At 42.9% G+C, this 14,176-nt stretch overlaps 1 protein-coding gene across 2 annotated transcripts in view; it reads left to right on the forward strand.

The window, feature by feature from the left end:
- Positions 1 to 14,176, forward strand: part of DACH2 (dachshund family transcription factor 2) — a 284,817-nt gene that overhangs the window by 179,414 nt on the left and 91,227 nt on the right. For both annotated transcript variants that reach the window (XM_087940987.1, XM_087940989.1), the window contains one exon: positions 8,910 to 9,035. In XM_087940987.1, the coding sequence (XP_087797113.1) occupies positions 8,910 to 9,035 (126 nt within the window). The remainder of the gene's footprint in view (positions 1 to 8,909; positions 9,036 to 14,176) is intronic.

Raw genomic sequence — 14,176 nt, forward strand, 5'->3', positions numbered from 1 at the left:
AGAATTCATTCATTCTTTCTTTCTTTCTTTCTTTCTTTCTTTCTTTCTTTCTTTCTTTCTTTCTTTCTTTCTTTCTTTCTTTCTTCCTTCCTTCCTTCCTTCCTTCCTTCCTTCCTTCCTTCCCTCCCTCCCTCCCTCCCTCCCTCCCCTTCTTTCCTTCCTTCCCTCCCTCTTTTCCATCCTTCCTCCCTCCCTCCATCCACTTCCTTTTATCCTTCCTTCCTTCCCTCCCTCTTTTCCTTCCTCCCTCCCTCCCCTCCCTCCCTTCCTCATTCCTCCCTCCCTCCACCCCTTCTTTCTTTCCTTCCTTCCTTCCCTCCCTCTTTTCCTTCCTCCCTCCCCTCCCTCCCTTCCTCATTCCTCCCTCCCTCCATCCATCCCCTCCCTTCTTTCCTTCCTTCCTCTCTCTCTCCCTCCATCCTCTTTCTTCTTTCCTTCTTCATTCCTGCCCTCCCTTTTCCTTCCTTCCTCCTTCCTTTCTTCCTTCCTTTCTTCCTTCCGCCCTCCCTCCCTCCTTCCTTCTGGGATTCATTGAGATTTCATTCAAATACTTGGGATTTCCTTGACATGCAAAACATTACAGCCATGACTTCAGTGTCGTACAATTATATAAAATATTATAGATCACGAAATGATTTCAAAGATTTTCTGCTCAGTTGGTTTCCTTCCAATCTCTCTCTTCCTCCTTTATTTTCCCCTTCATTTCTTCTTCCCTTCCAAAGTTTTACATTGTTCCTAGTGATCCTCGAAGTCCAATGGGCCAGGGAGTCAACTCTGCAGAATAAGAGAACAATTGCTGGAGTGGAGAGCTCATGAAAAGTATTAAGTTTACAATCGTGACAAATCATTTCCATAGCTGAGCCTCTGTAAGAAATGAAAGTTGTCATGAAATCAATCAACCATTAGAAACAGGCTTCTGAAAGGAAAGAAGGAATATGTGTGTGTATATGTGCGGGAGTAGTTGTGTGTAGTTCTGTGAATACAATCCGAGCATGCTCTCTTTTTGGTTCTTGGGGCTCCCTTTAGCAAAATACGTTTTATTTTTCAATATGACATTGGTCTTCAGCCCTCTCACACGTTAGTCTTCTCTACCTGGTTAATATAATTCTACTAATTTAATTCTTGACCCAGCAGCAAGGGATTAGCTGCCAAAATATGCAGTTAGGAACACAGTTTTTGTACATTGAAAGGTTTTTGTCCGTCTGTCTGTCTGAAGATTGTAGATTATAGCACCTGAGACAGTGCTATAACCCTTGACACATCAATACACAATTCTTCTTGGTTGGATATATTTCAGTGTTTTCTCTGTGCTATCCAAGGTCCTGAATTTGAGCTGCCATCTTAGGCCTGCGGTATGAATTGGTGGAAGCTTGAGATGGCAATGAATGAAAAACATTCTATTTTTAAAAGCATCATTGCTTTTGAAAAGTCCCATTTTTTTTTCTGGAAATGAGACATACCTCATGCATCAGGCTGGACCTGCAGCAAAATGCATGTGTGTATCTAAAGCAGAGGTAGGCAATTAATTTTCCCAAGAGACCACATGAGAAATTGGCACTATTGTGGAGGTCCAAACCAATAGGGCTGAAGGTGTGTAGGAGTGTCTGCACATTTGTACACCGAGAAAAAAAAATCTGCCACCTTCATAATAAAAGCAAGGCAGTTGAATTGCGTGCAGGGAGTAAATTTATTTACATTTGATGTCTAATTTCTGATTGACCTCATTCTGACTAGATGGGGACAGCCAAAGGGCCGTATGTGGTCCAGGGGCCATAGAATACACAGGTCTGATTTAAAAGAAACCTTAAATAATAGGTGGACTTGCTTGCAAACTGAATTGATACAGAAAACTCACTGCCTCATTCTCTCGTTCTCTATTTGTAGTATTTTATTACAATTTATTATAAGATAAAACAGAAAAAAGGGAAAAAAGAATAAAAAAGTGCAGAAGGAAGCAGAAAAGGAATGAAAAAGTAGCTTCACCGTATAAGAAGCTATGGATGAAAACTAATCCAGGAGAAAATCAATCTAGAACTAAGAAGTAATTTCCTGATAGTATGAACTGCTGGCCTCTAGAAGTTGGGAATGCTCCAACACAACTGGAGTATGTTTTTAAGAAGAGATTGCACAATAATTTCTCTGGAATGGTATATATATGGTGGGCAACGGGCATTTAAATTTACAGCTTCACTGAAATTCCCTTGCAAACCCTCACCAGAGCTTGTGATCCACTCAAAAGCCCCAGTCAAAAATGGGGGTGTTTTAGAACTCTCTTTCCCCACTCCAGTTTTCAATATGGTGTCACACATTAGCGTTTTATGTTGCCGGATGTTTCATTGTCCTTCCATTTGAAACAGCAAATGGATTAAACATTTGATTAAACATCAAATGGATTTGAGCCTGCCTCCAGCAAGTTCATATGCCATCAGTGAGCACAGCTGAAGCTCACACAGCAGCGGACACAACTTAAAGTGAAAACAATAACAGAGCCAAATGGGTTGTACTGTTGTCAGTTCTCCCATTCCATTTTGGCTTCAAGAGCTGCTCACTGCAAATTGTTGTCTGTTAATTTAATATAATGTTTTGTTTTAATATGAGGAACCGTACGACAATGCTGTGTCTTGGCGTTTGATTTTAATTAAATGCATACTTCCAGATTTGATTACTCATAGCTCCTCTTTCACTAATTTTCTCATTTGCAGTTTGGACGGAAATCCTTCCGATTTAATGCATAGCGATGGGGACTGTGTCTAACCAATTACGGACAGGGGAAAGAAATAACTTTATTGTAAGAGTGTTGTTTGGTACTGATGATCTTCCGGAGTGCAGGAGGTGAGCTGGTCATGTCAAAGCCTCCTCTAGAATAGCTTTCTGACAGTCATTATTTTTCGCTGCCATCTTTGCAGATTAGCCAATAGCCCTTAGACTTATATACTGCTTCACAGTACTTTTACAACTCTCTTTAAGCAGTTTATGGAGTCAGCATGCTGACCCCAACAGTCTGGGTCCTCATTTTACCCACCTCGGAAGGATGGAAGGCTGAGTCAACCTTAAGCCAGTCAGGATCAAACTGCTGGCAGTCAGCAGAATTAGCCTATGATAATAAAAGGAAGGAAGGAAGGAAGGAAGGAAGGAAGGAAGGAAGGAAGGAAGGAAGGAAGGTAGCAAAAGCACTTAGACTTATACACCGCTTCACAGTGCTTTACAGTCCTCTCTAAGTGGTTTACAGAGTCAACATGAAACAACTCGGAAAACAACAACTGAATGAAAAACTGCTGGTGACCTTCTATGGCTGCACCATAGAGAGTATCTTAACTTACAGCACCTGTGTAGGGTTTGCCAGTTGCACAATGGCAGATAGGACAGCACTCCAGAGGGTTAACGTCATTGCCCAGAGGATCATTGGTTGCCCTCTCCCTTCTTTGGAAGAGCTTTATAGCTCTCGCTGCCTTAAGAAAGTTCAAAACATTCTCAAAGATCCATCTCATCCTGCGAAGCCTTTTTAAAAAAACTATTACCATCTGGCAGACGGTACAGGACAATAAAAACAAGGACAAATAGGCTGAAAAACAGCTTCTATCCCAGGGCAGTAGCTCTCTTGAATTCTACTGTTTAGTGCAGTGTTGTTGTGGTGTCAGGGGTTTTCAATTCCATGCATGGAGTGTGAGGGATGTGTGTTTGTGTTTATTTTCTTGGTCATGATGTGCACTGAAGATGGTGTTTGATTTCGTTGTATGAGGTGCAATGACAATAAAGTAAATTAAACTAAACTAAAACATATTGCCCCCAACAATCTGGGTCCTCATTTTACTTGACCTCGGAAGGATGGAAGGCTGAGTCTGGTGAGACTCGAACTACCAAACTGCTGGCAGCCAGCAGTCAGCAAAAGTAGCTTGTAGTCGCCAAGCTATCCCTATCGGTGTTGTGTAGCTGTGTTGAACACTCGTGACCAATTGATAGTGAACGGTTTTGCCTTTGTCGGGCAATATTTGTGAGCAGGTCTCATATCAGGCTGTATCCTTGAGCTATTATCAGGCCATCAAATTACACATTGTTTTAAAAATGGATAGCATCCAACTTTTTTTTTTTACTGTGTTTTGCAATGGATGAGAGGTTATTTTTTGATTGCATCTGCTCTGCGGGCAGAAGTTTTTAATCCTTTCCTCCTGATATGTGCTTCACAAATAAGCACATTAGATTCTTTGTACAGTTATATAATTTGGGGAAGGGGAGTCATTGACACCAAATCCTCCCCTACTCTTAGAGAGTGAGAGAAAGCAAGGGAGGAGAAAGAGAAAAAGAGAGATATGTCCAAAACAGTTCTACTATATTTTCCCCCTGTCGGTTCTCGCTCAGTTTTAATGATACTTTTTATTCATTACAATTCAAAGCAGAGCTTTTCACAAATGGGAGAACGACATTTGTTGAGTCATTTAGCTTAGTGGCCAAGAGATCAATGCGAATGTCCTATTTTTCTTTGCCCTCTCATCTCTCCAGTGCTCTGCAGCCATTCTGGCTTTCAACACTTCCCTTAATTCCCTAAGGAAGGGACAGTTTCCATGGGTTGGCTGTGAAGAATTCAGAATGAAGTAGAAAGAGGCCATGGAAGACAGTAGCAACCATCACTTCCAAAATCTCACTGAGAAAAATTAAAAGGAATTGTCCATTTTGCCTGAAACTGATAAAAAAAAAAGCCTGAAGTTTCTTCCACAGGTTAAAAAAAGACCTCTAGATCAGGGGTCCCTAACCTTGGCAACTGTAAGACTTGTGGACTTTGGCTCCCAGAATTCTGTGAGTTGAAATCCACAAGTCGTGAAGTGGCCAAGGTTGGAGACCCCTGCTCTAACAAAATAACAAAGTAGATTTCATTATAGAACGGTAGTCAAATCTTTAAATCAACTGGTCCTGTTGTGCAGCCGGAACAATCTGGAATTTGTTATCTTATTATTGTATTTTATGATTTATCACTTTGCTGTTTGTATGTTCACTGGGAGCTTATGCACGAGAGACAAATTCGTTATATGTCCAGTTACACTTGGTCAATAAAGAAGATTCTAAAGCTCACATCCTCTACGGTGATCCATGGGTACCAACCAAATCACAAAAATAGTCTTTAGCTCTCACCTGGCTCCCTAACACTTTTTAAAGGGGGAGTTGGCACACCATGGTGCCAGTCTCCAGAGCCATTTTCATTTGTCGGAATGGTTTGTTGGTAAATAAAGGACACTAGTAGGAACAGGTACCAACAGAAGAGGATATCTTGGCTCAGGGTTGAACTGCGGAGTCCTTGGAGCTCTCTGAGTTTGGTTGTTTCCTTGCAGATGTTTCATGACCCAACTAAGTAACATAATCAGTGCTAGAGTAGTAGGTGTATGCAGGTAATTTGAGAGTCAGTTTGGTGTAGCGGTATCAGGCTAGAAACTGGGAGACCAGGAGTTTTAGTCCTGCCTTAGGTTTGAAGCTAGATGGATAACTTTAGGCCTGTCCCAGGGGTGGGCTTCAAAAATGTTAGCAATGAATTCTCTGCCCGGTTGCTGGATGGGCGTGGCCATGGTGGGCATGGCCTAGTTGGCCTCTTGCACTACGGTGGTGCGCGTGTGTATTTGCCGTCCCAAATCACAAAATGATCCACGGACCGGTACTGGCATCAGCACGCACGACCAAGGCAAGGTGAGCCGAGCGACCAGCCAGCCAGCCGTCCCCCGCTTCTGCCCGCCACCTTCAACTCCTCCTTTGTACCTTCTTGTGGTCGATGGGCTTTTCGGGCTCTTTCTTAATCTCCTCCTGAGTAACGAGAGACTCCACCACCATCGGGACGGCTCTTCGTTCGAAGCTGCCCCCCACCTTTGATGAAACTAAGGCGCGAGGATTCCTTCAGCACCCAAACGCCGCTTTCCAACAACCGAGGACCGACAAGCTCACCCGGAAGCACTTTCTCAAGCGCCGTCAAAACAAGATGGTGGCGCCCAAGCAAAATAGGCGGCCCAGTACAAAATTATCCACGGACCGGTATCGGTCCGGGGCCCGGTGGTTGGGGACCACTGGTCTAAAAACAATAGTTAAACAGTAAATGGTAGAGTTTCCAAAAAGGCTAGAGGAAATGTTTCAAAGCAACTGAGGAGAGGTTAGGAAGGATGCTCAGGGCGAAAGCCATGCTTTCTCGATGCTTTGTCTTTGTTTGTTTGAAGCCTGTCTCTGTGTAATTAGAGTGAGCAAATATGTCATCTAGGATCATCTCTGTCTGTAGGTTAGATAGACAGTTGAAAATCACCCTGCCCAAAGTTAATAGTAAAACCATTTTTGTATAACGGCCCCCCAAACCTGCACAGTTGTGTCCTAGTCAGTAGTCGTCAACCAGTGGGCTGGGGACCACTGGTGGTCCATGAGAAAATTTTGGTGGTCCACAAAGAAATGTCATCCCCCCAAAGCAATTAATCCAGGCTGCGCCACCCACATGGCCTGCGGGAACACAAGGCTTGTGTCACTTGCATTGCGAACCACACAAGGTAGTGAGGGGAGGGAGGAAAGGGCGGAGTGGGGAACTTGCCCCACGCGCCTGGCCTGGCCACCGGGCTGCTTTTTTTCGCTTCTTTCTTCTTCTGCTTTTGGCGGCACGCAAGGAAAGCAGCAAAAGTCTTTCTTTCTCTCCCCCAAACTCCACCAGAAATGAGTCTTTGGGACCCCGCAAGGCTTCCTGTTCCAAGAGGCTGTGCCGGCACGACAAGTCTCACAAAGACTCATTTCTGGCGGAGTTTGGGGAGAGAAAGAAAGACTTCTGCTGCTTCTGCTGCTTTCCTTGCATGAAGCCAAAAGTCTCTCCCCCCCACCCTCTGAGAACAGAGCTGGAGATGGTGTCCTGCAATCCCAAATAAAGAACGATCAATTGGTAGGAAAACGGGGTGGGGGATTTTTCTGCAGACTTTTGGGGGGGGATTTTCCCAGGGTCTTTGGTTCGCAGGATTTAAAATTATGAGTCCCTGAGGTCCAAAAGGTTGTCCTCCTTCCAGTCTACTGGTGCTGGAACAGCCTTGGCATCTAATGGAGATACAAACTTTAAGCCAAGGTCTTCATAGTGGGGATTTAAAAATAGCTGTCTATGAGAAAGCATCAATTTGGCTTATTTTCCAGTGGGAGAAATATATAATTTACTGGTTTTTCAAAGACTATTTTAAACAAATTCCATCAGTTCTAGGCAGCATCTGCCATGCCTTTAATATCCATCTGTTCAATCATTAATATCATTAATAATCCATCCATTAATCTATTTGCTCCATACATTTGTTTGGAATAATCTTATTAATGCATCTAACTGATATTAGTTTTAGTTTCCCCTAATTGTTCTGATTAATTAATAATGGATAGCCTCTTATTAATCTGCAGTTTCCCTTTTCTTTACTGTTTTTTGAAGACTCCGGGGGAATAGTTTTTATGAAAATGCAAATTTTCACTGTGTATATGTACGCAATATATAAGCTTAAAAGTTGTAACTTGCTCTTATAAAAAGTAGAAAGGAAGCAGTATTTTCTGTTATGTGGCTTATTTTTGTGGGACAGTCTCCCCGTTAGGAATAGAGGAGAAATGACTCATATTTTATTCACATTTTAAAGTAGAAGAACCAAAGTTGTAGTCCCCCAAAATATAATGAAGTAGGGTTCACCATCGTGCCAACGTTTACCATTTTTGGGATCTCCCGAAATGTGTATTAAAAGTACACATATTAGGGGAAAAAACCACACATACACACATGTTCCACTTAAATTAGGTAAAATTGTTTGGCAAAAAAACAACAACAAAAACCTAGGAAAAATATACACATCTATCTGTGAAGGGATCCTTTCTAGTTTTCTATGAAGGGAGAGTTTTCATCCCAGCTGATATCGGGTGGCCAAAGTCAGACAGCATGAATTGAGTCACTTAACAAAATCTGATCCCAATTGTGGTCATAAATTGAGGATTATTATTGTTTTATGGGTGTTGAAATCTGGTCAAAACTGGAAGATCAGTAATGTTTGAAATTTAGTCTGATTTGTTAATGTAAGTTTAATTCCCGTTCTCTCTCTCTCTCCTCTCTCTTTCCCTTTCTCTTTCTTTTTCTTTTTCTCTCTCTTTCTCATTCACTTCTCTCTTTTTTCTTTTTTTTCTTTTTCTTTCACTCTTTCTCATTCCCTTTCTCACTCTCTCACTCTTTCTCTTTTTGTTTCTCTTTCTCTCTTTCCCTTTCTCTTTTCCTTTCTCTTTCTTTCTCTTTCATACGCTCTCTCTCTCTCGTTCTCATTCCCTTTCTCTCTCACTCTCTTTCTCTCTTTTTGTTTCTCTCCCTTTCCCTTTCTCTCTCTCTTTTTGTTTCTCTTTCCCTTTCCTTTTCTCTTTTTCTTTCCCTCTCTCTCGCTATCTCTCTCTTTCTCATTCCCTTTCTCACTATTTCTCTTTATTTGTTTCTCTTTCCCTTTCTCTCTCTTTTTGTTTCTCTCTTCTTTCTCTTTCCCTTTCTCTTTTTCTTTCACTTTCTCTCTCTATCTCTCTTTCCCCTTCCCTTTCTCTCTTTCTCTTTCCCCTTCCCTTTCTCTCTATTTCTCTCTATTTGTTTCTCTTTCCCTTTCTCTCTCTTTTTGTTTCTCTCTTCTTTCTCTTTCCCTTTCTCTTTTTCTTTCTCTTTCACTTTCTCTCTCTATCTCTCTTTCCCCTTCCCTTTCTCTCTTTCTCTCTTTTTGTTTCTCTTTCCCTTTCCTTTTCTCTTTTTCTTTCCCTCTCTCTCGCTATCTCTCTCTTTCTCATTCCCTTTCTCACTATTTCTCTCTATTTGTTTCTCTTTCCCTTTCTCTCTCTTTTTGTTTCTCTCTTCTTTCTCTTTCCCTTTTTCTTTTTCACTTTCCCTCTCTTTCTCTTTCCTTTTCTGCCTCTGCAAACAGGCCTCACAGCCATGGCTGAAGCAATGAAGCTGCAGAAGATTAAGCTTATGGCCATGAACAGCCTCCATGGGAGCGGAAGTCAGAACGGGACCGAGTCGGAGAACGAAGAACTGAATTCGAATGCAGGTAAAGCAAGTTTCAACTGCGAATTGTTTGCACATCTGTGGAGATTCTCCGTCGTCCAGGTCATGGTTATCCCCAAAGTGCTATTTCCAGAAGGTGAAAGGGTTGCATTAGATTCACAAAGAGGTTTTATTTTCACTTTGTTGCTGTTTTGAATAAGATGCACCCTTTGGTCTTTTTATTGGGAAACGAGAGAGAACATCACTCCTAAAGCAGCTTCGGGAATATAGAGTGGAAGATGACTTTCCATTATTGTCTTAATGCAACATGAATTATGCTATTTCCCCCTTTAAGAAACCATCTGGAATTGGCAGGAAAAGCCCTGCGTGCACCGGAGCCCCACTGGGGTCCCCCCCCCCGTCTTCTTTTTTGGCAATAGTTTTGTTTTCCCCCTTTTTTCTTTCTTTTTTTTAAATGTTAATCGTGCCTTTTGATTCTGGAAAAGGGCAACTGAAGGCTCTGTCAGAAGGGGAAATTGCGTAGGTAACTGGCATTCACCTTATGCCAAATAATCTTCATTTGCGTGCCTGGAGGACAATTCAGAGGCGTGAGAGCACTAATCATCCCCAGCCACTCCTGAAGACTAGAATGGGTAAATAGCAGTAGCACTTAGACTTATATACTGCTTCACGGTGCTTTTACAGCCCTCTCTAAGCGGTTTTAGAGAGTTAGCATTTTGTCCCCGATAACCTGGGTCCTCATTTGACCCACATCGGAAAGATTGAAGGCTGAGTCAACTTTGAGCCTGGTGAGGTTTGAACCGCCAAATCGTAGGCAGCCGGCAGTCAGCAGAAGTAGCTTGCAGTGCTGCAGTTTAACTAGGGGTGGGATTCAAATTTTTTTTACTACCGGTTCTGTGGGTGTGGCTTGGTGGGTATGACATGGCTTGGTGGGCATGACAGGGGAAGGTTACTGCAAAATCTCCATTCCCTCCCCACCCCACTAACCTGCTTTCCAGCTCCGTTCTCCTGTGCAGGGCAACAAAAGAAGACTAAGATTAGACTTAATCATAGTACATAAAATCATTTGTTACCAGTTAATGAATATTTCAGCTTTAGCCATAACAACACAAGAGCACACAACAGATATAAACTAAAGGTAAACCACTCCAAACTCGATTGCAGGAAATATGATTTCAGCAACGGAGTGGTCAATATCTGGAACTCACGACCTGACTCTGTTGTCACCTGCTCAAACCCCCAATCTTTTACCCTCAAACTAACCTCCATTGACCTCACCCCATTCCTAAGAGGTCTGTAAGGGGCGTGCATAAGCGCACAATCGTGCCTACCATCCCTGTCCTATTGTCCCCAATTATTAGTTTCTATTTCTTATATTTAAACTTATGTTTATTCTTATTTCTATAATATTGTAAGCATTTCACAAAATAAATAAATAAAATAAAAATAAATAAAGACCCAGCCGATCAGCCGGGACTCAATGGGAGGCAGAGAATAGATGGGGTTGGTGGGGCCGATCAGAGGTAACATTTGCCGGTTCTCCGAACTACTCAAAATTTCTGCTACTGGTTCTCCAGAACTGGTCAGAACCTGCTGAATACCACCTCTGATTTTAGCCATTGTGCCACCACGGCTCTTCAAATACTTCAGAAATATTCTCTAATAGAGCCAGTTTGATGTAGGGGTTAAGGCTAGAAACCAGGAGAGTGTGAGTTTTAGTCTTACCTGAGGAGCAAGGCCAGCTGTGTGACTTTGGGCCAGCCCCTTTCTCTCAGCCCTAGGAAGCAGCCAATGGCAAGTTACTTCTGATACAGGTAGATAAGTCACACAGGACCTTTCGTCGCATGTGGCAACTATTGCAGCATTCCCATGGTCACGTGATCAAAATACAGGTGCTTGGCAAATGGCTCACCCTTATGACCGTTGCTGTGTTGCCAAGGTCACGTGATCACCTTTCGCGACCTTTTGACAAGCAAAACTCAGCGGGGAAGCCAGGTTCACTTTAAGAACCGCATTGCTAACTTTATCAACCGCAGTGATCCACTGCGGCAAGGGAGGTTGTAAAATGGGGTTGTAAAACTCACTCCACAGCTGCCTTGCTCAACAAAATAAATGCTGGGCTCAATGGTAGTCGTAAGTCAAGGACCGCCTGTATCTGTATAGTAAACCTGAGATGTTGCACAACATTATCAACCAAGATTTGGTGAGGTGGGGTGATAACACATAAGGTATTTGACCCACTGGTTTACCACTGGGCTAAGAATGAATAAAATGGTGAGGCAAACCCCAAAATAAAAAGAAGGTTGTGTTTTAAAAGTCACTTCTTCTGAAATCAGAAGACGCAGCGTGCACGCACACACACGCACACTCACAAACACACACAAAAGCAGTAAGCCACGTTCACCGAGGCAAACATTTTATTTTAAGGAGACAGACCTACAGTTTCTTTGATTCGAGGTTGCATTTAATAGCTTCTCTAATGGTTGCAACATGACCACGCATCTTGATTTCAGCATGAATAACAACCTGTTCGTGTTTCATTTAGTTCCAAATGAGAAATTCTGTCTTTTTATTGTTTTAGGAAATTAGTCTGTGTACTATTGCTCCTGAAACTTTATAATTAATCACGAAAGGTTACGGCTTTTGAGAGTTTTTTTGGGGGGTGGGGAGAGGCGCTTGAATGAATATAACTGTAGCTGTCAAATCAGAAATATGGGCCTTCCCGTTTGTTTTGAACTGTGCATCTTCCATTCTTTTGAAGATATGCTGCTACACACAAACACACACACACACACACAATGTACACACGTACACACTTGAGTGCAGAATTACAAAGAGTTTGAAGTTGCAGGTTGACTTTTGAAAAACGGGAGAGAATGCTTACTCCTCTTCCTGAGTTTGCCAAGGTGCCTTTCTCACTGGAGAGATAGAAAATATATTACAGGTATCTCCTCGACCGTTCTCGACCAGGGACTGTTTGAAGTTATAACGGCACTGAAAAAAAATGGCAACTGGCCATTTTTAGAATAGAGGAGAATAATGAAATGAAGAAAGAAGAGAGTAGAATAATGAAATGAAAGAATAGAATAATGAAATGAGGAAAAAATAGAATAGAATAATGAAATGAAGAAAGAGTAGAAGAGAAGAGAATAATGAAATGAGGAAAGAATCGAATAGAATAATGAAATGAAGAGAATAATGAAATGAAGAAAGTAGAAGAGAAGAGAATAATGAAATGAGGAAAGCATAGAATAGAATAATGAAATGAAGAAAGAATAATGAAATGAAGAAAGAGGAGAAGAGAATAATGAAATGAAAAAAGAATAGAATAGAATAATGAAATGAGGAAAGAATGGAATAGAACATTCTCCTCCTCCTCCTGATCTATCTTTCTTCTCCTTCTCCTTCTCCTTCTCCTTCTCCTTCTTCTTCTTCTTCTCCTTCTCCTTCTTTTTCTTCCTCTTCCTCCCTTCTCCTTTTCTTTGATCCTGCAAATCCAGTACCTCTAAAAGATATTCCACCCTTTCTTTGAATCACAGACCAAGTCATGCTTGTTAAACATTACAGCAAAATTCCTTTAGGTCATTCTTGACTTCCAAAACAAACTGAGATTAAGCATAACACTCATGCCCTCTCTTGCTTTGCTTCTATCTGTTGTAAATGCAAACATCCTTCACAAGGATTGTTGTTTCTTTCCCTAACCCCCACCCCCAAATACATCACTCAAAGGAATATTTAAAGGAGCATCAGGAGGGGAGGAACTCATTGGTTTAATGGAATGCTGTCAAGGAAAATCAGCATCACAAATGACACAAGGGCAAAATTGATACTTCTGCAATGACACACTAAAAGAAAACCCGATGCATTATTTAGAAAATTCTCGAAAATCTGTCAGCGGATTGCCGAATTAGCAGACGTGGGGTTGGAGCAGGAGGAGGTTCAGAGTGGAAGAGATGTGTGGGCTGCTCCTCGCTGTAACTTTTCATGTTCACCGTCCACGCAGACCTAGTGACTACCTGGTCAGCAATTATCTTCCAAGCTCTTTTAGTGTCTTCACTCAAAAGAGGTCGGGGGGTGGGTGGGTTCCCTTCTAAAACAGGGGTGTCAAACTTGATTTCCTTGAGGGCCACATGAGGGTTGTGTTTGACCTCAGGGGTGTGTGGTCAGCATGGCGTCACTCATGTCGGGGGGGGGGGGGCACCTGTGGTGGCCTGAGCTCTCTGTCAGAGAAAATGGGCTCCTGACCTCCGTTTTCGGCTGCGACGGCCTCCTGTAACCCTTCGCCAATGCAAATGGAGCACGGGGAGGCACACGTGGCCCTCGTGAGCTCCACTTTCGGCTGTGACGGCCTCCTACAATCCCTTTCTCAGCGGAAACGAAGCTTGGGGAGGCATGTGTAGCCCTCACGAGCTCTGTTTTTGCTGGCAGAGGCACTGTGGGCTGATCCTTTGTGGTTTCCGAGGCAGCCCCATGGGTCAGATCTAAGCACCCCATGGGCTAGATCTGGCCCCTGGGCCTTGAGTTTGACACCCCTGTTCTAAAAAGTTGGTTGCGCATACTACGATTGCCTTGCGAGTTAATGAGCAGATCAAGAAGAAGTGACACGCATTGTGCGATAGATATTCCCCAGTGGTGGGATTCAAAAAAATTTACTACCGGTTCTGTGGGCGTGGTTTGGTGGGCATGGCAGGGGAAAGTTACTACAAAATCCCCATTCCCTCCCGACTCCTGGGGGAAGGTTACTGCAAAATCCCCATTCCCTCTCCACCCCACTAACCTGCTTTACAGCTCCGTTCTCCTGTGCAGGGCAACCAAAGAAGACCCAGCTAATCAGCTGGGACTCGATGGGAGGCAGAGAAGAGATGGGGTTGGCGGGGCCAGTTAGAGGTGGTATTTGCCGGTTCTCCAAATTACTCAAAATTTCCACTACTGGTTCTCCAGAACTGGTCAGAACCTGCTGAATACCACCTCTGGTATTCCCATGACTCACTTCATATAAGTCTATAAGTATATAAGCCTAAGTGCTATTGCCTTTCCTTCCTTCCTTCCTTCCTTCCTTCCCTCCCTCCCTCCCTCCCTCCCTCCCTCCCTTCCTTCCTTCCTTCCCAGTGGTCAGAATGCAGTATTGCAGGTTAACTCTGCCCACTGCCAGCAGTTCAATCCTGACTGGCTGAAGTTTGACTC

Source organism: Pseudonaja textilis, chromosome 12, assembly GCF_049901715.1.
Source record: "Pseudonaja textilis isolate UNSWEBS1 chromosome 12, rPseTex1.2, whole genome shotgun sequence".
NCBI classification, from domain to species: domain Eukaryota; kingdom Metazoa; phylum Chordata; class Lepidosauria; order Squamata; family Elapidae; genus Pseudonaja; species Pseudonaja textilis.